Below are 24,677 nucleotides of genomic sequence, written 5' to 3'. Positions count from 1 at the left end.
TGAGTTTGCAGGTTAGTGTATAATACTGGTTTAACTGCGCAAACTGAACATTTAGAAATCATTATGCAATTTCTCTGTATGTATCTTTGAAGAGGTTTCATTCAAGCTGTCAAACCACAAAAAGAAATACTTGACTCTGAAATACATTGTGTTGGCTATATGAAAGATGCATATACACAATATATCATCCACTGATGGCTAGAGTAAATAATCTTTGTCCTTTGATAATGATTTGGGTCGAATTTAATGGAAAACTATGCAAGTTATGCTCCGTGGCGCAGATATATTTCCGATATGTATTGATAATCAACTGGAAAATCTTCCGATTATTGATGCATGAAAAAGGCATCAATCCCAAGCCTAATTCACAAGACTTGTTGAGGCAAAGTCACATGACTTTTTTCTACTGTACATTCCTATATAAATTATATAGGAATATATTCGGTAAATGTGTTTCTATCATAGTTTATACACTTGTCTTTTCATCAAATAAAAAAATATTCCACCTTAAGCAAGTGTAAAATAATAATAATTATATATATATATATATATATATATATTTATTTATTTATTTTTTTAAGATTGTTTTCACATATAGTGGTTTCCATTTATGTGATACCCCAAAATGTAAATAAAAATGTGTGGATGGAAACCCAGCTTATGTTACCTGTATGCACTGGTTGTTGCTGTCAGCTACTACAATTCGTCCGTTGGTGGTGGTAGAGATGCCCTGCAGATTGGAGAATTCCCCCCGCTCACGCCCTCTCGTCCCTGTCAAATCAATTAAGAAATCAGCAGTAGTAACAGACCTTTAGTTAAAGGTATAGTTCACCCAAAAATGAAAATTCTCTCATCATTTACAATGTTAATCAAAACTTTGAAGCTCCAAAAAGCACATGAATGCAGCATAAATGTAATCCATAAGACTCCAGTGTTTTAATCCATGTCTTCTGAAACGATCCAATCGGTTTTGGGTGAGAACAGACCAAAATATAATTCCTTTTTCACTAACAATCTTGACATCAGCAGTATCCTTGGCGATCATGATTTGAAGCTCCCTAGCTTACACTTCCTAGCACCTACTAGCATACTGCACATGCGTCAAGCACTAGGAAGTGTAACCGAGCTTGAAATCATGATTGTGCCTAGAGACTGCAATGGCAAAATGTACAATGAAAAAAGGAATTATATTTTAATCTGTTCTCACCCCAAATCGATTAGATTACTTCAGAAGACATGGATTAAACCACTGGAGATTTATGGATTACTTTTATGCTGCCTTTATGTAGTTTTTGGAGCTTCAAAGTTTTGGTCACCATTCATTTGCATTGTATGGACCTACAGAGCTGAGATATTCTTCTAAAAATCTTTGTTTCCATTCTGCAGAAGAAAGAAAGTCATACACCTCTGGGATTGCATGAGGGTGAGTAAATTATGAGAGAATTTAAATGTTTGGGTGTAATATTAATTTAAGGTACAATCAAATATTTAAATGTAATAATGGCATTAAAAACTTTGATCCATTTCTTTTTGTTTAAACTTCCAGTAAAAGTTTGTATACTCTTACACATTTAGAAAATAAGTAACGAAAGCTACAATATGGCATAACAAAATTGGAATTATGGGAATTATGCAGTTACTCCTCAAAAAAGTTGAAAAAAGTGCTCAAACAACTAAAGAGGAGGTGCAACAAAATGCCATAACTTTTAAAGGAGGTGCAACACTCGCTCTATAAGCAAGATTATGCAGTTAATAAAACAATGTTAAACCAGGGATGGATTACCGACTGGGCCAATGGGGCCAGTGCCCAGGGGCCCTTGACTACCAGGGGCCCTTGACTGCACAGGGGCCCTGGGCTTTAAGGTTGCGCGATCCAGTTTGGCGATCCCCCGCTCGAAAACCCGTTCAACAACTTTCGGGCATGAAAACAAAAACACACTTTTGGGCCAGTTGCTATGTAAAAAATGGTGGGAGGGGGACCCTTGGAGATAACTGGCCCCGGGGCCTTTGCAAGTTATAATCTGTCCCTGTGTTAAACAAATAAAAAAAATTCATATATTTAAGCCTCTTATAGTTTTGGTGTGAAAGCTTATTAACATAAAAGTTGCTTTAAACAATTAAAGAAATTAAATTAAACAGCCTCTCCCATAGTGGGAGCGCTATCAACCTACAGTGACACAAAACTAATTATTTAATGAATAGTTATCATTTTTACTTTTAACCACAAGGTACAAAACAACTCTTCACCCACCCACTCTGTAGATGAGCTCGTCCTCTATTGGGTTCTCCTTCTTCTTAGTAGTGCTGTACATACTTGAGGGTCTGCGTACCGCCTTTTGCCGCACATGTCCTCCACCCCCTCCACCTCCTGCAGGAGACTTTACACGCCTCTTAACATCATCAGGCGACTGCGGGGCATCGCATGGTTTAACGGCTCGCAGGCGGAAAGGGCTGCCCCTCACAGGTTGCCCATATAGCAGAACAGAGAAAGAAAACTCGCCCTCTGAGCGGAGCGTGTAGCCGATCTCGTACGTGCCATTCTTATTGTCTGTTATCTCAGTTTCGGTGACAGTTCCGTCTGGACCGGTGATCTGAGCCCTCAGTACAGCATTTCCAGTTTTAACTAGCTCACTGTCTTTGTCCTGGGGAAAAATAAATGCTTATGTTTGGACTGACTGTATGTCTAATTGCTATGTATCTAAAGCACCAGTCTGTTCTGAAGGGTTGTGCAAACAATGCTGAATGCAAATAATAAAATGTAACTAATCATATAATTATGCATAAATACCAAAAAATAAGACATCACTAACCTTAGTGGTCACAGTAACAGTGGTATTTTGCCCAACAACAGCATGTCTGAGTCCCTCTCCAGTAGCCACACTGGTGTGACCCACGGCGCTGGTGGTGAGCAGGACCCCCAGGTTCTGGATAGAGCGCCGCAGACCCTCCGTCTCCACCTGGCAGTCCAGGTGGCCATTCTCATGAGGCTGTTCAGGGAAGGAGTGGCGGGCTAGAACCCCCATCCGCTCTCCCATCTGCTTCTGCACCAGGAGCACTTCAGTGGGGCTGCCGTGGTTCAGGGCCTGCTCTGTGAAGCTACAGTTGCTCTGAATATTCTCCTTCCCTTGCAGTAATGCAGCCAATTGGGCCTGTAGAACCTGAAAAGATAGAACAGAAGTGTGCTGGTCAGGATAAATACAGCAGATGTCCTTTGCAAAAAAGTCATGTGGTTGCTGTACAATGGTACAGTGAGGGTATCAGATGATATTACTATGGTACTTTGAAATACACTCACCGACCACTTTATTAGGTACATCTATACACCTACTTATTCATGCAATTACCTAATCAGCCAATCATGTGGCAGCAGTGCAATGCATAAAATCATGCAGATACGGGTCAGGACCTTCAGTTAATATTCACATCAACCATCAGAATGGGGGAAAAAAAGTGATCTCAGTGATTTCGACCGTGGCATGATTGTTGGTGCCAGATGGGCTGGTTTGAGTATTTCTGTAACTGCTGATCTCCTGGGATTTTCATGGACAAAAGTCTCTATAGTTTACTCAGAATGTAGCCAAAAACAAAAAACATAAAGTGAGTGGCAGTTCTGTGGACGGAAACACCTTGCTGATGAGAGAGGTCAACGGAGAATGGCCAGACTGGTTCGAGCTGACAGAAAGGCTACGGTAACTCAGATAACCGCTCTGTACAATTGTAGTGAGCAGAATAGCATCTCAGAATGCACAACAAATCGAACCTTGAGCTGGATGGGCTACAACATCAGAAGACCACACCGGGTTCCACTTCTGTCAGCCAAGAACAGAAAGCAGAGGCTTTGAAAAAAAAAAAAAGAAATACTTAAACCAGCCCATTTGGCACCAAAAACATGCCACAGTCGAATTAACTGAGATAAAAAAATTTCCCCCATTCTGATGGTTGATGTGAACATTAACTGAAGGTCCTAACCCGTATCTGCGTGATTTTATGCACTGCACTGCTGCAACATGATTGGCTGATTAGATAATCGTGTGAATAAGTAGGTGTACAGGTGAACCTAATAAAGTGGTCGGTGAGTTTATACTATGGCGCTGAATGATTACCATATTCATAAACCATGTTATTTACATGGTGTTCCAAGTCACCTCCAAGAAATACAATGAAATTACAATGGTGCATGTCAAAACAACTATGGCATTGCCAAACAACATGGTGTTTAGTGAGCAGGCTAAGCTTCCCACCTTTTGCTTGCTGCTGCAGATATTCTCCAGGTCGGTGATGAGAGCAGTCTTGCGCTGGTGCAGTGCTTTCTCCAGCTCCTCGAATGTATTGCTGATCTCCATCACTGACTCATTCTTCCTGTCTGTTAGCTGCCTGGAGATCTCATTTACCAGCTCTATAGCTGCAGTCAGTTGGGGAACTCTGCAAGAGCACGAATCAGGCCAATGTTCAATCAAACATTCCATTAGGAGGTCATGGGGTGAGGAAGTTTAGTTATGCAAAAAAAAAAAAAAAAAAAAAAAAAAATATATATATATATATATATATATATATATATATATATATATATATATATATATATATATATATAAAACATAATAAAAATGAAATATGGTAGCTCATTTTAGTAAATTCTGTCATGATGAATGAGCGGCTCACATGTGCTCATAAACGCTCATAAGTTTCTCACCAAAACCTATCATATGCCTTCAGAAGACTTGGAATATCACACATAAGTCGCATGGACTTCTATGATTTCAAAAAAAAAAAAAGAAAAAGAAGAAATTTGTAATGAGTCAATTATAACAGAATTTCAATTTTGACTGAACTATTCTTTTAAACCTAAAGAGTTATTCAGTGTATGAAGAATGGGTTAACATAACTTTCAATCAATTCAGTGAACACATTGTTATTTTTGGCTGCCTGAACCTGTTGCAAATCGCATCCAGCTGGTTCTTCAGTGCTGCTTTGTGTTGCTCCAGAACATCCCGTAGTGGAACGGTCACATGTTCTCTGTGCTCTCCCTCTGTGCACTCCAAACACATGGCCGTTTCACAAGATTCGCAGTAAAACTCCATGACCTGCAGAGGGCGCCAACAACTCATTACAATGAGGTACACAGTTATGCAGGGAGACACTGTTGAATTGAGCAGCAAAAAAAAAATATATATATATATATATATTTTTTTTTTATATTTTACGATTTCAAACTCTACAGTCAATCTATTGAATCAATCTACTGAAAATATAGCATGATGAGTAAAGATATTTGTTGTGTACTCATTTAGATACTATCCGTCATCTAAGATTACAATTAAAGTGCCCCAAATAAATTTTGCGTACACAAAAAAGGTTCCCAGATGGTATAATATTTATGTTGCATCCACATATGCTAAAAAGCTGCCACATCTGATTTAAAATCTATGACTCTAAAGTGTATAATAAAAGAAATAATGAAAGTTAAGGTGATGAATTTATCTAATGTTAACAAACAAGTGCAAACAGTATGTGAAGAAGGTGGTAATGACGTAATTTTATGTCGCTGTAATATGTCTCAATACTTGTGCAGTCTTATTACTCACTCAAAAGTACATATGTACAGTACTTTCCAATTACAAGCCTAGTATATACACTCACTGAGCACTTCATTAGGAACACTATGATCCTAATACATTTCCCAACGTGGTCTTCTGCAGTTGTAGCCCATCCGCCTCAAGGTTAAATATGTTGTGCATTCTGAGATGCTATTCTGCTCACTACAATTGTACAGAGCGGTTATCTGAGTTACTGTAGCCTTTCTGTCAGCTCGAACCAGTCAGGCCATTCTCCATTGACCTCTCTTATCAACAAGGTGTTTCCATCTGTAGAACTGACATTCACTGGATGTTTTTTGTTTTTGGCACAATTCTGAATCAACTCTAGATAAAAAAATTTTCCCATTCTGATGGATGATGTGAACATTAACTGGAGTTTCTGACCCATATCTGCACGATTTTATGCACTGCACTGCTGCCACACGATTGGCTGAATAGATAATCACATGAATAAGTAGGTGTACAGGTGTTCCTCATAAAGTACTCAGTGTGTGTACTTCTAGTGTGTTGCATCAATATATGAACTGGGACGTGGGCCCAGTTCCTCTGGTGATCATTGATTGCACCCTTCTCCATTGTACTGATCAGTATATGGTGCATGTTTACCTTGCCCTCATGGTTGGGACAGGAGAGGGGTGGGGCATATGTAGCAGCACTAGCCGATTCCAGCCCACTGGAGGCCTCTGAACGGGTGCAGTCATGCTCTCTCTGCAACACCTCCATCAGATTAGTGATGAAGAAATTGTTCTGCAGAGCTGCTACACCCTTTTCAGGTAGGATGGAGGTCTGTCTGCACACCGGGCAGGAGAGGGTCAGGGACTGAGGGGGGATGTAATTCTGAAGGCATCTGCGATAAAAGAGAAAAATGGGCGTAAAAATGGTGTAAGACTTGAAAGCAAGCTGTAAAGATTTTCCTCAAGGTCACTGGATTGGAAATGCATTGGGCATGATGCAAAACATGATTGATTGATCTAGTTGATGGGTCAAATATTTCAGACCCATTAAACCTCAATTGTAAATATTTTTGCAAAATTATAAAAAGCTGCTACAAATGAAAATATGTTAACAGCTGTGTGAGATTAGATTAGAATAGGTAAGATTAGTTGAAAGAAGCATATGAAATTCCAGCTGGGGCAGTGGGAATACAATCATTTCTTGACCCTGCCTTGCTGCATGGTTTCTAAAGATGATGTCATTCAGCCATTTGAAACCTAAACCCAGCATGTAGGTCACACTTTTCCCACTGTCTTGGAAGCCATGGACGATTCTAGTATTTCAGCCTTAAGGGGGCTGAAAACCCAACACTACTGTAGGATGTATTGGACCAGAGGTTTTGGTTTGAGTGCTAGATGATTTATGTTCAAATCTTGCACTTGAAAAAATACACTTTAAAAGAAAAACATCCAAAATTTAACTATTTTGTGATTTAAATGGAACGTAGAGCAAGTGCCTGAGAGCTGGGTGCAAGGGCCCACAGTTGCAAATGTGATACTGCTTTAATACAACATTAAAAAAACAAGAAGTTAATATTGAGTAACACATTTTTGACACAATATGGCCCTTTATTTTGCATATTTTTGCACAGCCAACACATTTTATGTGCCCAACAAGTATAATGTTTAAAAAACATGCGTCCATTTAAATTGTGCTTTTATTTTTGTCATTTCTGTGTGTTTTTGATAGTAGTTTCTCACCTCCAGATAAGCAGTCCGCTACATGGCCCAGTGTGATTATCAATCCCCGTAAAGGTGTGATTTAAATAAATAAATACATAGTTTGCATGTGCTGCACACTTCAGACTGATCTGCTCTCTATCATCTCACAAACACAAGAGCAAGCGTGATGATCATGATGAGGTTTTTTCAGTGTATAAGTGGCTGGCTTTAAACATTCATTTTAAAGTGTACATCACTTGCATCTTCTATATTTATTGAATTAAATAACAGAGTTTTGCAGTTGAATTATCACACTGGGACATATTGCAATTTTAATTTGATTAACTGGGCATTCAAACATAAATTTTTGTCCAAATATGTCACATTCCATAACATTCTGCGTTTTAAAGCTAATGCCATTTTTATGACTAGACTCCATGAATTAGTCTGTGTTTTCCACATGGTAACTGCGGTATAAGTAGACTCTGATCACTGAATTATTGAACATTAATTCACATCTTGAGGTGTGAAGGCCAAATCACCAGGCTACCAACTCAGGGTGTGAATTAGTTTTCAAAAAAATCAGTGGTCCGACCGTCGAATGTTTTTGTGGTTAACATAACAGCAAAATAATGTTTTGTCGGACCAAAGCAGAGGTAACAGCAGATGAGCAGAGAAAGTATGTGACAGGGATTCGTTTATGACTGTTAACTGTTAACATTGTTTCACAATACGCAGCCGTCGACAGTGACAAAAATATTACGAATTTGTGTATTTGACTCCTATTCCGAGTCCCGATCATTACCATGTTTTTGTACATGTAACAAAAACTTTGTTTGCCACACAATCAAAAAGTTCTATTATACTAAAATATTTTACGGGACAAATCATTATTTTCCAGGACATTTAGATATTTTTCTAATTTTCCATGACTTTTTCACGACTGGAAAACTGCAATGCAAAATTCCAGGTTTTCCAGGATGTGTGGGAACCCTGAAAATAGTTCCAAAAGAGGCCAAAGTATCAATCAATGCATGTTGCAATCCTACAGAACCTTTTAGAGGACAGGGAGGGAATTTATTTTCTTAAATAGTTTCACACTCCTAGGGGGCCTGGGTAGCTCAGTGGTAAAGATGCTGGCTACCACCCCTGGAGTTCGCTAGTTCGAATCCCAGGGTGTGCTGAGTGACTCCAGCCAGGTCTCCTTAGCAACCAAATTGGCCCGGTTGCTAGGGAGGGTAGAGTCACATGGGGTAACCTCCTCGTGATCGCAATAATGTGGCTCGTTCTCGGTGGGGCGTGTGGTGAGTTGAGCGTGGATGCCGCGGTGGGTGGCGTGAAGCCTCCACATGCGCTATGTCTCCGTGGCAACGCGCTCAACAAGCTACGTGATAAGATGCACGGGTTGACGATCTCAGACGTGGAGGCAACTGGGATTTGAATCACTATGTGACCATGAGGACTTAAAAGCACATTGGGAATCGGCCATTCCAAATTGGGAGAAAAAGGGGAAAAAATCCACACAAAAAAAATAAAATAAATAAATAAATAGTTTCGTGTTCCTTCACGATATGTTATGCTATCTCGCAATAGTTTGCGTTCTCTCGCAATAAGTTTTGTGTTCCCTCGCAATAGCTTGTGTTCCCCTGCAACAGTTTGCAATATTGGTTAATACAATATTACTATAGTAAGACCATGGTTGGTTTATTGCGAGGGAACCCAAAATAATTGTTCGGGAATGAAAATCTTGATGTGAGGGAACACAAAACTATTTCAGAAAATAAATGTCCTCCCTGTTCTATAAGGGGCTCTGTATAATCCATTCGATCTGTGCAATGTTTTAGAACTATATATACTGTAGCTACAGTTGCTGTTTGGAACTGTTTTCAGTAAACATGAAGTGAAATGACAATCACAGCATTTTAAGGAAGCTGAGGTAATCACAGATTTGAATGCTGACAGCATGGGTTAATTTCAGATATATAAATAAAGGTCTAGAATCTCTAGACTAAGTAGTCTTGTCTAAAAAGTCAAAAGTCTTTGGCAAATGCAGAAAGTTGCATTCAGAATTAACAAGAGTGTGTTTGCAGTCATTGATTCATTCAAGCACATGGCAATGTCTGCTGAGACGTGACAGTTTACCTCTCGCAGAAGGTGTGCAGGCAGGGCAGGACTTTGGGGTTGTGGTAATGCTCCAGACAGATGCTGCACACCAAGAACTGCTTGTCTATCTGACGCACCACCGGACTGGTGCTGCCGCTTTCCCGCTTAGCCATCGTGAGAGGCATTCAAATGAAGAGACAGATGCCTCAGACTTAAAGAGAAAGAGAGAGACACACACAAAAAATTAGTCTTTGAGTAAAGCTGTAGAACTGCCTCAAGGTCTGGTATATTCACATACAGACCTCTTTCATCTCTACAATCACCTGCATCAAAGTCCAAGGAAAACTGTCAGTTTACATAATGTCAAACTCTCAAAGGCTTTGATTTCATTTATGAGTGTTTCTTTTTTGTAATTAACATTTTTTATTGATTCCTACAATAAATAAAGACAAGCAAAACATATATATGCACATAGAATCAACATTTAAACCCCACAACAACCCCGTCCTGACCCCCAATAAACATCCCTGTGGTCACACATGAGTATATACACACACACACACAAAAAAAGCAAACAAACAAAAAGAATGTAAAAAAAATAAAATATATATATATATATATATATATATATATATATATATATATATATATATATACACACACACACAGTATATATATATATATATATATATATATATATATATATATATATATATATATATATATATATATATAAAATCACACACATTTATACCTCATCTTTCTCACATAATCTCTTGATAGAAGTTAAAGCTTCGTCCCCCAGACTCTGAATTAGCAGGGAGTAATACACTGATGCCTCGTGACCTTTTCCAAAAGCAGTAATCACCATTCTCAGAGTATCTGCCAGTTTAGGGGGGTGTATGCTTCTCCCGAAAATAGTACAAAGCAGGTGGCGCAGCTGTAAATACCTATAAAACTGAGATCTGGGAATCCCAAAATGTTGAACCAAATTTTCAAAAGATTTCAACACTCCACTCTCATATAGGTCACTGAGTGTAGTAACCCCCCTCACAATCCACTCTGACCAGCAGAAAGGGGACTTGTTTAAAACATCATTTTGGGTTCTGCCATATGCTCGAGGCAACATTTAAATAAATCTCCGAATGAAACACTCTGGACACTTTTGTCCATACCGAGTGCAAATGTGAGATAACGGGGTGTAACTTAACTTCTCTGATTAGTTTGATAGAAAGGCTTTGCAATGGCAAAATAGGGGCAAGAACTTCCTGTTCAATACAAAACCAGGGAGGGGCTCTCTCAGGTGGAAGCGACCAATGAGCCAAATGTCTGAGACTATGTAACTTTTTGAAATGTAATCTGGTACACTTACCATTACAAATGAAGGACTTCGTTATGCTATCAAATTGCTTGAAATAAGAGAGGGGGACATCTACAGGGAGAGATTGTAGCAGGTAGTTTGGAATACAATTCATTTTAATAACATTAACCTTCCAAATCATAGATAAATGTAATGAAGCCCACCTGCCCACATCGCTCGAAAACTGGAAGGCACCTGGCTGAAAAGCCGTTACTGGGCAGTATGCTGTCAGAGCCAAAGCTTCGGATTTAGACCAATTGACTCTGTATCCTGAGACTTAGGAAAGGAATTAATAATTCTGTGGCATAGTCTGCTCGACATAACAGGCCACAAGCTGGAAATCGAGCGAGCTCACAGAGTGCCGGCTCGGAGATCTGCTGAGGGAGATAGGCCCCGATCGATTCTGGCCAGATTTCTGAGATCATCCGATAAGGCATAGATCTAATGGGGTCGGAAACAATTAATAAAATATCATCAGTGTTAAGCAAAAGCTTATGCACCATACCTCCCGCCACCACCCCTGGAAAATCATCTTCCTTTCTTATCGCAGCTGCTAATGGTTCCAGGATAAGACAGAACAATAATGGAGAAAGAATGCAACCCTACCGGGTGCCCCTATCCAGAGTAAAATAATCAGAAATTAATCCATTTGTCTGTACCACAACTACCGGGTGTTTATAAAGTAACTTAGTCCATCCAATAAAAGTATTCCCGAACCCGTATATTTCCAAAATCTTAAAAAGATAATCCCATTCTATGATACCAAATGTCTTTTCGGCGTCAAGTGATATGGCAGCAACCGGAGTCTGATTATTCACCACTGACCACATGATATTGATGAAACGCCTAATGTTATCTGCTGTGGCCCCGAATAACCCCACCTGATCTATATGTATAAGAGATGTCATAACTTTGCTTAATCGGTTAGCCAGAATTTCTGACAATATTTTTATGTCTAGCTGGATCAGGGAAATTGGACAGTAACTCTTACATTCGCTTGGATCTTTGTCCTTTTTAAGAATCAGACTGATCCAGGCTTGTGTCATGGTTGGCAGAAGCTTTCCATTCTTTTTTTTTCTCCCCTTCTTCTCCCCAATTTGGAATGCCCAATTCCCAATGTGCTATAAATCCTCGTGGTGGCGTAGTGACTCGCCTAAATCCAGGTGGCGGAGGACGAATCTCAGTTGCCTCCACGTCTGAGACCGTCAATCCGCGCATCTTATCACGTGGCTTGTTGAACATTTTACCGCGTAGACATAGCGCGTGTGGAGGCTTCACGCCATTCTCCGCGGCATCCATGCACAACTGGCCACGCGCCCCACCGACAGCGAACCACATTATAGCAACCACGAGGAGGTAACCCAATGTGACTCTACCCTACTAGCAACTGGGACAATTTGGTTGCTTAGGAGACCTGGCTGGAGTCACTCAGCACGCCCTGGAATGTGCGACTCCAGGGGTGGTAGTCAGCGTCTTTACTTGCTGAGCTACCTAGACCCCCTAAGCTTTCCATTCTTTAATGATTCCGTATAAACTTCTGCAAAAGTGGAGCCAGTTCCATAGCATAAGATCTAAAAAATTTAGTGGCAAAGCCATCTGGCCCCGAAGTCTTGCCTGTAGGCAAGGCCTTAATTACATCGCCAAGCTCATCCAAGGTTATCTCAGGGTCAAGATAATTTTTTTGCTCAGTCATCAGTTTAGGGAGTTCTAATGGTTCCACAAAGTTTCTAATATCTTCATCAGTAGACGAAGATGTGGAACTATAAAGATCAAGATAGAATTCTTTAAAAGCAATTTTAATATCAATGGCTGAGGTATATATTTCACCACCAACAGATTTCACTGAGGGAATGATAGAAAAAGACTCTCTCTGCTTTATATATCTAGCCAAAAGCTTCCCTGCTTTGTCCCATGACTCAAAGTATGACTGTCTTGCCCTGAATAGCCAAAACTCCACCTTCTGCAACAAAATAGTATTATATCTGTATTTCAATCGGGTCAATTCTCTGAGGCCATCAGACAACATTCAGTGCTTCAGCTCTGCCTTGGCACTTTTAATATTCCCTTCCAACTCCACGAGTTCTCGTGCTTTGGATTTTTTGATGAATGAGTCATTCTGTATGATCGGACCCCTAAGAACCTCCTTAAGTGCCTCCCATGCCACGCCCACAGAGGATACTGAGGACAAGTTGGTCTCCATATAAACATTGATTTCAGCCTTTAACATTTGTTGGAATTCAGGATTTTGCAAAAGGGATACATTAAAGCGCCAACTATATGATTTCTTTTTCTCAGAATGTGCCAACACCTCTAAACTCACCAGGGTGTGATCTGAGACTAAGATGTTTCCAACTGAGCAATCCACAACAGATGAAATGAGGGACTTAGATATATATATATTTAAAAAAATACTATTCTAGAATAAATCTTATGGACTGATGAAAAAATGTATAATCCCTACCAGGTGGGTTCAAAAGTCTCCAAATATCTGTAAGACCAAGAATTTTGCACATCCTGTGAAGCGTCAATGTTGCTCTAGGGGGCTTACACATTTTTGCTTCACTATGATCAAAGATTGAGTCCATCGAGAGTCACGTGACGCCATGCAAGGAGCAGACGTGTGAGCGACGAGCTCTGTGCACTTTGCTGAATTTTTGATTATTTTCATGTTATAATCTGGTTAATTTTGATACACCCAGTTACACATTTGCCCTTTGTTGCAAAAAAATGGCAAAGAAGTCAAAATCCTCGGGCTCTGGAGACATTAAAAGACACTTACATGTTCAGGATGAAAGCCCCGACAGGCCTACAGACCGGGGACTCGATTTGGATGGCGCGGTGGGAGAGGAGATCCAGCGTCAGTTGTCCAACATGTCGGTGATGTTGAGAAGATTCTTGCTGAATTGGAGGATCTCGCTGTAATACGTCGATCGATTATGGCGATGGAAATAAAATTCTCTGAGTTAGCTACAAGAGTGACTGATGTTGAAAAACGAATCGATTTTCTGGAATCTTCGGAGAGGGAATTAACCACTAATCCGCCCGCAACCAAAGTTGATTTGGAACATCTCCTTGTAAAGCTTGAAGATCTTGAGAATAGAAGCCACAGGAATAATGTCAGAATTGTTGGAATTCCTGAGCATGAGGAGGGCAGTGATATGGTGAAATTCCTAGACGAGTTTTTCCCAAGTCTGCTCGACATAACAGGCCACAAGCTGGAAATCGAGCGAGCTCACAGAGTGCTGGCTCGGAGATCTGCTGAGGGAGATAGGCCCCGATCGATTCTGGCCAGATTTCTGAGATCATCCGGTAAAGATCTTGTGTTGCGCCAAGCGAGGAGCAAAGGGAAGCTTTCTTGGAAGAACCATACCATTTTCTTGTTCCCAGACTTTGCGAGTTCGACAAGAGAGAAACGCAATCGTTTCAAGGAATGTAAGAAACTCTTACATCATAAAAATAGCTCGTTCACTTTGATGTTTCCTGTAAAACTGAGAATAGAAACGAAAAAATTTCGCAAAGTATTTACATCTCCAAATCTGGCAATGAATCAATGTCTGAGTAAACCATTGGATGTTTTCATGTGAGTGGGCCTGACTCGCTGTAGTTACTCTTGAGGAAGCTGGGCGACATTTTGGGTTTTTTGCACTGGCTCCGCCTAGCGGCTGGAGCTTGTTTTGTGAATAACACTTTTCCTTAAAGAAACTTTTGCATTGATGAAAGATTACATTTGCATTGAAGTTCCCGGACAGATTGAGAGTGGACACTACGGATGACCGCAAAATATCTACATGCTCACACAAAGGATGTCTTTTATAAAGTTGATGGATTGTGTAAGTCATGGTATATACTTTTATGCAGCCTCCGAGTGAATTGACTCGATCATCCGGGGAACCGGGATGCCGGTTTTTTTTCTTTTTGTATTGGGCTGGAGCTTGTTCTGTTGAATAACATTCCTTTGGAACAGCTGTGGATTAATCTGTTCGTTCTTTGTGCTTATTCCTCCTGCTGGATGTAGTTTGTTTTGAGTTTTTTTATGAGACACTGGAATAATAACGTCATCCGTTGAACTCATAACAGCTGGCTCACTGAAGATTCGTTTGTCTGTCCGAGGAATCTGAACGGTTTTATATCAGCTGGAATTTGTTTTGTGGAAGATCACACCTTTAAAACAGTTCTGTGAATGAATCTACACATTCTTTGTGTTCATTCTTCCTATTGACTGGGTTTATTTCACAAAGTATTTTCTGTTATGTAATTTTGCTTCACAAATTTGTGAGGCAAAATTGAGTAATCCGATGGCAAAGTTGTTGTGGGGACTCGTGGGTGTTCATGGACCTTTTGAGTTTAGAGGGATTGTCGCCGGTTGGCACTGTCGTGCGCAGGGTTAATGTGCACGTTTTTCTTTTTTCTGTTTGTTTTGTTCAGGGGGATGTTCGGGGGTTGATTGTTTCACTAATGGGGAATGTGGTCTGCATAATTTTGTTTTTCACACACAATTTTCTTTTTTATTCTATCAATATGTCAGTTGTTAATATGAGTGTACTATCTCTCTCCACATAGAATGTGAAAGGGTTGGGGCACCCCATAAAAAGAAGGATGGTTATTACTTTTCTTAAACGTAAGAAATATGATATAGTGTTTCTTCAAGAAACACATCTCTCCCCGCAGGAAGCTGAAAAATTTGGGAAGATATGAGGTGGACATATTTTCTTTAGTGCTGGCACAATTAAGAGCAAGGGAGTCATTAAACTGGTAAATAAACATCTACAATTCAAATGTCTCAAACAGACTAAAGATAAATTAGGAAGAGTAATTATTGATTTAGCAGAGCTAAAGCACCATATGTCAGCCTCAGAAAATTGACCCGATTGAAATATAGATATAATACTATTTTGTCGTGGAAAGTGGAGTTTTGGATATTCAGGGCAAGACAGTCATACTTTGAGTCGGGTGACAAAACAGGGAAGCTTTTGGCTAGAAATATAAAGCAGAGTCTCTTTCTATCATTCCCTCAGTGAAATCTGCTGGTGGTGAATTTTTTACTTCAGCCATTGATATTAATAATGCCTTTAAAGAATTCTATATTGATCTTTATAGTTCCACGCCTTCGTCTACTGATGAAGATATTAGAAAATTTGTGGAACCATTAGATCTTCCTAAACTGACGATTGAGCAAAAAAACTCTCTTGATTCTGAGATAACCTTGGAGGAGCTTGACGAGGTAATTAAGTCCCTACCTACTAGCAAGGCTCCGGGACCAGATGGTTTTGCCGCAGAATTTTTTAGATCCCATGCTACAGAGCTGGCTCCACTTTTGTTAGAAGTTTATACTGAATCATTAAAGAAGGGGAAACTTCCTCCAACCATGACACAAGCCCGGATCAGTCTGATTCTTCAAAAGGACAAAGATCCAAACGAGTGTAAAAGTTACCGTCCAATTTCCCTGATCCAACTAGATGTAAAAGAATATTGTCAAAAATTCTGGCTAATCGATTAAGTAAAGTTATGACATCACTTATACATATAGATCAGGTGGGGTTTATTCGGGGCAGCAGCTCTTCTGATAACATCAGGCATCTCATCAATATCATGTGGTCAGTGGCGAATGAACAATCTCTGGTCGCTGCCATCTCACTTGACGCTGAAAAGGTAGAATGGGATTAACTTTTTAAGATTTTGGAAATGTATGGGTTCGGGAGTACATTTATTGGTTGGATTAAGTTACTTTATAAACACCCTGTAGCAGCGGTACAAACAAATGGGTTAATTTCTGATTATTTTACTCTGAATAGGGGCACTCGGCAGGGTTGCCCTCTTTCCCCATTATTGTTCTGTCTTGCCCTGGAACCATTAGCAGCCACGATAAGAAAGGAGGATGATTTTCCAGGGGTGACAGAGGGAAGTGTGGCGCATAAGCTTCTGCTTTACGCAGAATATATTTTATTATTTGTCTCTGACCCCACTAGATCTATGCCTTGCCTCCACAGAATTATTAATTCCTTTTCCAAATTCTCAGGATACAAAGTCAATTGGTCTAAAGCCGAAGCTTTGGCGCTGACAACGTACTGCCCAGAAATGGCTTTCCAGCCAGGCGCCTTCCATTGGCCCAAACAGGGCAATAAGTATTAAGTTAATTTTAACCCTTTAATAAAAAGGTTTTCGAGCAATGCGGGCAGGTGGGCTTCATTACATTTATCGATGATTGGGAATGTTAATGTTATTAAAATGAATTGTATTCCAAAATTCAACTACCTGCTTCAGTCTCTCCCTGTAGATGTCCCCCTCTCTTATTTCAAGCAATTTGTCCTTCATTTGGAATGGTAAGCGCCCCAGGTTAAATTTCAATAAGTTACATAGGCCAATTGACAAAGGTGGGTTAGGCTTAACCAAGATTTTGTTTCATTATTATGCGTTCGGTCTTAGACATTTGGCTCATTGGTCGCATCCACCTGAGAGAGCCCCTCCCTGGTTTTGTACTGAAAAGGAAGTTCTTGCCCCTATCTCGCCACTGCAAAGCCTTTCGATCAAACTAGTCGGAGAGGTTAAGTCGCACCCCGTTATTTTGCATTTGCACTCGTTATGGACAAAAGTGTCCAGAGTGTTTAATTCGGATATTTATTTAAACGCAGCCTCGAGCATATGGCTGAACCCTAAACTATGTATTAATAAGTCCCCTTTTTGTTGGTCAGATTGGATTGTGAGGGGGGTTAATGCACTTGGTGACCTGTATGAGGGTGGAGTATTGAGACCTTTTGAAAATTTGGTTCAACATTTTGGCATTCCCAGATCTCAGTTTTATAAGTATTTACAGCTTCGCCACCTACTCTGCACTGTTTTTGGGAGTGGCACGCACCCCCCTAAAGCGACTGCTGCTTTTGGAAAAGGCCATGAAGCATCAGTGTATTACTCCCTACTAATTCAGAGTCTGGGGGATGGAGCCTTGACTTCTCTCATGAGAGTATGGGAAAAAGATTTGAATTTGGTATTGGAGGATGGAGTGTGGACTAAGATTCTTAAAAATGTCAAGTCTGTATCTAGAGATGCAAGGGTTTGCCTTATGCAATTTAAGATTTTACATAGATTTTATTGGACCCCCTCTAGATTATATAGGCTTGGTCTGAAAGACACACCCACTTGCTGGCGATGCCAGTCAGAAGTTGGAGACACTACCCATGTCTTTTGGGGGGGTGTTAGGATCCAGGAGTTTTGGTTGAGAGTTCAGAGGTATTTGTGTGATGTTTTGAACACTCAGGTTTTGCTCTGTCCCAGACTCTGTATTTTGGGTGATGGGGCAGTCATGCATTTAGGGGATAATCACATAAAAAATTTAGTTATGACCAGTCTCATGATTGGCAGGCAAGTAATTTTAAGGGGTTGGAAGTCAAGTGGAGCACCCTCTTTTTCAGAGTGGTGTGTGGAAATGGGGAGGGTAGCTGCATTTGAAGAGGCGGTAAGTAGAAGGCTGGGGTTTAGGGACTTATTTGCTAAAAAATGGGGCAAATATTTAGTTTTTTGGGGGGACTCCCGGGGAGGGGATGTGGAGAGTGTAGTTTAGTTTAATCATGTATGTTTATTATTATTTTATTTATTTGTATATAATATATATATTTATTTATTTTATGTATGTGGATGTGTATGTATGTATGTATGTATGTATGTATGTATATGTATATATATGTGTATATGTGTATGTATGTATGTATGTATGTGTGTGTGTGTGTATATATATATATATATATATATATATATATATATATATATATATATATATATATATATATATATTTTTTTTTTTTATTATTATTATTATTTTTTTTTTATTTTTTTTTTGGATTGTGTGTGTGTTATGTGGGACCACAGGGGTGTTCGTTAGGGGTCAGGGTGGGATTGTATTAGTAGGGTTTAAATGTCAAATGTTGATTCTTTATATATGTGTTGAGTTTTTTCTACTGTCATATACATATGAATCAATAAAAATGTTAATTACAAAAAAAGAACTGAGTCCATCAAAAGATTAAAGACTCCTCCCAATATTATGTCATGAGGGGTGCCAGCAGCTTGCAACGTCCCTTCAAGATCAATAAAAAAGCCCTGATCATCAGCGTTAGGTGTGTAAATATTAGTCAAAATTAACCTTTGACCCTGAATTTCTGCTAAAACAAATTCTTCCTAATTTATCTTTAATCTGTTTGAGACATTTGAATTGTAGATGCTTATTTGTCAATGTAATGACTCCCCTACTCTTACTTGAGCCAGCACTAAAGAAAACATGTCCACCCAATATCTTCCCAAATTTTTCAGCTTCCTGCGGGGAAAGATGCATTTCTTGACGAAACACTATATCAAATTTCTTACATTTAAGAAAAGAAATAACCTTCCTTCTTTTTATGTATTCTTCAATATTCATTGTGTGATGTGGCAAACAACGTTGCGCCAAACACCAGTCCAAGTATACAAAGATAATTATATCTTTGTATACTTGGACTGGTGTTTGGTGCAGCGTTGTTTGCCACATCACACAATGAATATAGAAGAATACATAAAAAGAAGGAAGGTTATTTCTGCCAATTATCCAGGTGAGTAGATCCAAGAATATACAAAGGTTAGGAATGATGAATCCGCATTCAAAAATGGGCTAAATCTCACATCAATTTATTTATACAGAGGCACCAACATAGTAAAACAATTTGCAAAAAAGTGCAAAAAGTGCCAAGTGCAGCAGCAAAACTATATATATATATATATATATATATATATATATATATATATATATATATATATATATATACACATACACAACAATCAACCTTTGAAATGAATGAAAATTCATTTAATAACTTAACGTTTCAATCTATAAAAAACAACCCAAAGAAAGATCTTCATTCATTCCTAAAGGATACATTGAATTCAAATCAGAAATCCATCTAAATTCCTAAATATGTTGGTCGCTTCCACCAGAGAGAGCTCCATCCTTGGTTTTGTATTTAACAGGAAGTTCTTGCCCCTATTTCTCCATTGCAAAGCCTTTCTATCAAAATAAACTGATAAGTTAAGATACACCCCTTTATCTCGCATTTGCACTCGGTATGGACAAAAGTGTCCAGTGTTTCATTCTGACATTTATTTAAATGTTGCCTCGAGCATATGGCTGAAACCAAAATGATGTATTAATAAATCCCCTTTCTGTTGGTCAGAGTGGATTGTGAGGGAGGTTAATACACTCGGTGACCTATATGAGGGTGGAATGTTGAGATCTTTTGAAAATTTGGTTCAACATTTTGGGATTCCCAGATCTCAGTTCTTTAGGTATTTACAGCTGCGGCACCTGCTCTGTACTATTTTTGAGAGTAGCATACACCCCCCTAAAGTGGCAGATACTCTGAGAGTGGTGATTACTGCTTTTGGAAAAGGTCATGAGGCATCAGTGTATTACTCCCTGCTAATTCAGAGTCTGTGGGACGGAGCTTTAACTTCTATCAAGAGATTATGGGAGAAAGATTTAAACTTGGTATTGGAGGAGGGAGTGTGGGCTAAGATTCTAAAAAACATCAAGTCTGCATCTAGAGATGCAAGGGTGCAATTCAAGATTTTACATTGATTCTATTGGACCCCCTCTAGATTGTATAGTGGGGTTAAACATTGATTTTGTATATATGTTTTGCTTTTCTTTGTTATCTATATAATCAATAAAAAATGTTAATCAGAAAAATAATCTCTAATATTTTTTGCTCTATAATATGAAAAGAGCGGAGGATAAAAAAAGAATGTAGAGCATACACGATCACTCAATCATTTATGCCAATGCTTTTTGATTATGTTCTTAATTTCTTGACTGAATATGTAGTAGTACAAAAAACAGAAAAAGGTTTGCCTTTCTTAGTTGGTGTATGGGATGCGTGAAGCACTGTTATCAAGTGCATCACCAAGACACTTTACATTTTAACCACTTCATACTCGAAATTGGATTCTAAAGTGCAGACACGCTTCAGCCGAAGAAATTGTGTGTATGGTAACCCCTTCTTAAGATAAGTAGGATGTGCACTCAAAGCATGTAAAACACTATTTTTATCCGTGGGTTTAGTATATAAAGTAATCCAAAGAGTACCAGATTCAAATAAGACTTTAGTATCAAGAAACGAAACCGAGTGGGTGTCAATTTCTTCATTAAATCTAACTGAGTCAACCTTGATATTGTTTAAAAAAAGGAGAAAATCATCAAAAACATTCCTAGGACCCTTAAAAATGCAAAACACATCTGCCACATATCTTTTTCACATGATGATATTGTGTGAGAATAGGTTATTATTCCAAATATTTCTCTCCTCTAGGTATCCTATGAATAAACATGCATAATCAGGTGAAAATTTGGAACCCATTTCTGCCCCTTGCTTTTGGAGAAAATATTTCCTCAAAAAGGAAGTCGTTTTTTTCTAATAGCAGTGAAATCATGTTAATAACAAACTCAGACGGGGGAGATTTTTCAACTCTTTGTTCAAGAAAATGTTTCATAGCTTTTAGTCCTTTATTCTGGGGAATGTTAGTACATAATGAAACAACATCCATCGTTACCAGAAAGATATTAGATATGTCCCCAACTATATTAATCTCTGATAACTGTGCTAAAAAATCACCTGTCTCTCTTAAATACGAGGGAAGCTGTTCAACCAGAGGTCTTAATATCTGATCAACATAATGGGACATAGGCTCCAATAGACACTCAGAGGCTATGATGAGACGTCCAGGAGGATGAATTAAAGATTTATGCACTTCTGGTAAAGCGTATATCACTGGGGTCACAGGAAAATCCTTTATGAGATACTTTAACTCAGATTGGTTGATAAAACCCTTCTTATATGACTTGTGCAAAAAACAAAAAAAACCATCAGTCTCTGCTTTGAATGAAGAGGTAGGACTACCCTCTAACTTCATATAATTAGTTACATCAGATAACTGCGATTTCACTTCTGAAACATAATCAATCTTATCCATCAAAACCAAACCCCCACCTTTATCGGCTTGTTTCCAAATCACATCAGGATTTTACATAGTTGTGTTAAAGTCCGACATTCCTTGATCCCATATTGATCATATTTAGGACATCAATCAGTTATCAATCTCTATCCACCACATTGCAAAAGGTTCAATCGCTGAATTGTTAATCACAGGATTGTTTATCTTGGCTCTTAGGCCTAAGAGATTGTTTGCTTTCAACAGGTATGTACTGTCTCTGTGTATTGTCCTTATGATAGAAATGTTGGTAACACTTTCTATGAAGCCCATGTTTATAATGCAGTGTAAAAGCAGTTATAATACATTATAAGACTTCCCCTATTCATAGTTATACTTGGAGTATAATGCATTAACACAAGCAACATCCAATTTTAACGCAGTGGAACCTAATAAAGTTCATCATATAAGTGCTGTTATGCAACAGCAGCATTGTGTAAACAGTCAAAAGGATTTAGGGCATGATCAAATTATAAGTGGTCTTTGCCTGCTTTAAATAAAGTTACAAAAGCAATATCTTCTTATAAACAGCCATAATATAAACTTGTAACATACAACAACATTACAAGTTAAACTTATACAATGGAAGTTTTTTATAAAATAAGTCTCCAAATAAGATTCACAAACATTAAAGTTTATTGAATAGAGTCCAGTATAGTATCAGTTTTTTGTTTGTTTGTTTTTTGTTTTTTTATTCTTGGGTGTGCTTACACCCAAGAAGATTGCCTGCATGTGTAATATCTCAAAATTTATATTGAATAGGTGTTATTTCGTATTATGTGCCTGTGTAATGTATATAATTTCCAGCATGAGTTGTAATGTCTTATAACCACTTAAAAATATCTTATGGATGTTTATAAGAAGACATCGCTTTTGTCATTTTACTTAAAGCATACCTATTATATATAGTACAATTATATATAATACATTATAACTTCTGCAGATAAAATTGGATGTTGCTGGTGTTATAATGCATTATACTCTAAGGTATAACTATGAATAGATAAGTATTATAATGTATCATAATTCTGGTTACAATTATTTATGAGAATTTATAGCATATTATTAAGGTGTATTATGAGACATTATTAATGCATTATAATGACTTTACAATGCATTATAAATATGGGATTCATAGATGCAGAAGGAACATAATAAAATAAATATCATAAGAAAGGAACATAAGAAAATACATAAAGGTCTGTCTCATGTTCCTCCTGCACCAATGGATCTTTTTCAACTTAAGATCGAAATGTTAAAGTTTTATAGATCAATTAAATTAAAATATTTCAATCATAAGGACAATACACAGAGACAATACATACCTGTTGAAAGCAAACAATCTCTTAGGCCTAAGAGACAGTTTTGTCCTGTGATTAACAATTCAGTGATTGAAACCTTTTGCAATGTGGTGCATAGAGACATTGATAACATTCTGAAGTGTCCTAAATATGATCATTATGGGATCAAGGAATGTCGAACTTTAACACAACTATGTAAAATCCTGATGTGATTTGGAAACAAGCCGATAAAGGTGGGGGTTTGGTTTTGATGGATAAGATTGATTATGTTTCAGAAGTGAAATCGCAGTTATCTGATGTAACTTATTATATGAAGTTAGAGGGTAGTCCTTCCTCTTTGTTCAAAGTGGAGATTGATGTTTTTTTGCACGAGTCATATAAGAAGGGTTTTATCAACCAATCTGAGTTAAAGTATCTCATAAAGGATTTTCCTGTGACCCCAGTGATATACGCTTTGCCAGAAGTGCATAAATCTTTAATTCATCCTCCTGGACATCTCATCATAGCCTCTAATGAGTGTCTATTGGAACCTATGTCCCATTATGTTGATCAGATATTAAGACCTCTGGTTGAACAGCTTCCCTCGTATTTAAGAGAAACAGGTGATTTTTTTTAGCACAGTTATCAGAGATTAATATAGGTGGGGACATATCTAATACCTTTACATATATGATCTCTACATGTATAACATCAAACAATTTGTCACATGTGCTTCCGAAAATGTGATTTATTAACTTTCATGTCCTTGTAACAAACAGTATTTTGGAAAAACTAACAGACAGATCAGAACATGCATCATTGAACATATGAGTGCGATAAGAAGAGACAACCAAAAATCTCCCATTGCATGTCATTTTAGTGAGGCGAATCACTCCGTTTCTGAAATGAACTTTCTAGTGATTGAACAAATTAAATGTCACCGTAGAGGAGGGAATACTGAATGTAGACTCTTACAGAGGGAATGTAGATGGATTTTTTATTTGAATTCAATGTATCCTCTGGGAATGAATGAAGATCTTTCTTTGGGTTTTTTTTTTTTTTTTTTTTTTTTTTTTTTTGTAGATTGAAATGTTAAGTAATTAAATTACATTTTTCTTGATATACAGAACTGTACAAGGTTTATTGCTGTGTATGTGTGTGTGTGTGTGTGTGTATATATATATATATATATATATATATATATATAGATATAGATATAGATATAGATATAGATATATATATATAGATATATATACATACCGTAGTCTAGACCAACATTAATGGATGAAAAATAGAAACAATGGGATTGTACAAAAATTTATTTTTTATATCAAGTAAGGAATAATTGATGACAGACCAGATAAGTATGAATTTCTTTCTTTCATAAGACTCCAGTAGTTAAATCCAAATCTTCAGAATTGATATGACAGGTGTGGGTGAGAAACAGATCAATATTTAAGTCCTTTTTTTACTCTAAATTCTCCTCCCTACCCAGTAGATGGCGATATGCACAAAAATGTGGACTGCAAAAAACAAAAGAAGAAGAATGAAAGTGAAAGTGGAGATGACTTAAATATTGATCTGTTTCTCACCCACACTTCTCGTATCGCTTCTGAAGATATGGATTAAACCACTGGAGTAGTGTGGATTACTTATGCTGCCTTTATGTGCTTCAGAT

General features: G+C 38.1%; 1 protein-coding gene across 4 annotated transcripts in view; it reads right to left on the bottom strand.

Moving 5' to 3' along the window:
* LOC127422089 (tripartite motif-containing protein 3-like) overlaps positions 1-24,677 on the bottom strand; it is a 53,545-nt gene that overhangs the window by 8,347 nt on the left and 20,521 nt on the right. For 3 of the 4 annotated variants that reach the window (XM_051665444.1, XM_051665447.1, XM_051665446.1), the window contains exons 2-8: positions 9,392-9,563; positions 6,201-6,441; positions 4,930-5,081; positions 4,242-4,422; positions 2,811-3,158; positions 2,252-2,642; positions 668-771 (exon numbers count right to left, since the gene is read on the bottom strand). In XM_051665444.1, coding sequence (XP_051521404.1) covers positions 668-771; positions 2,252-2,642; positions 2,811-3,158; positions 4,242-4,422; positions 4,930-5,081; positions 6,201-6,441; positions 9,392-9,537 — 1,563 coding nt within the window. In that variant the 5' untranslated portion in view covers positions 9,538-9,563. Of the gene's footprint in view, positions 1-667; positions 772-2,251; positions 2,643-2,810; positions 3,159-4,241; positions 4,423-4,929; positions 5,082-6,200; positions 6,442-9,391; positions 9,564-10,106; positions 10,318-13,491; positions 13,781-24,677 lie in introns of those variants that run through there. The other variant, XM_051665445.1, reaches the window with a different exon arrangement.

This window comes from Myxocyprinus asiaticus, chromosome 31 (genome assembly GCF_019703515.2).
Source record: "Myxocyprinus asiaticus isolate MX2 ecotype Aquarium Trade chromosome 31, UBuf_Myxa_2, whole genome shotgun sequence".
Lineage (NCBI taxonomy): Eukaryota > Metazoa > Chordata > Actinopteri > Cypriniformes > Catostomidae > Myxocyprinus > Myxocyprinus asiaticus.
The sequence above is the reverse complement of the archived record's forward strand: the minus strand, read 5'-3'. Positions and strand labels throughout refer to the sequence as shown.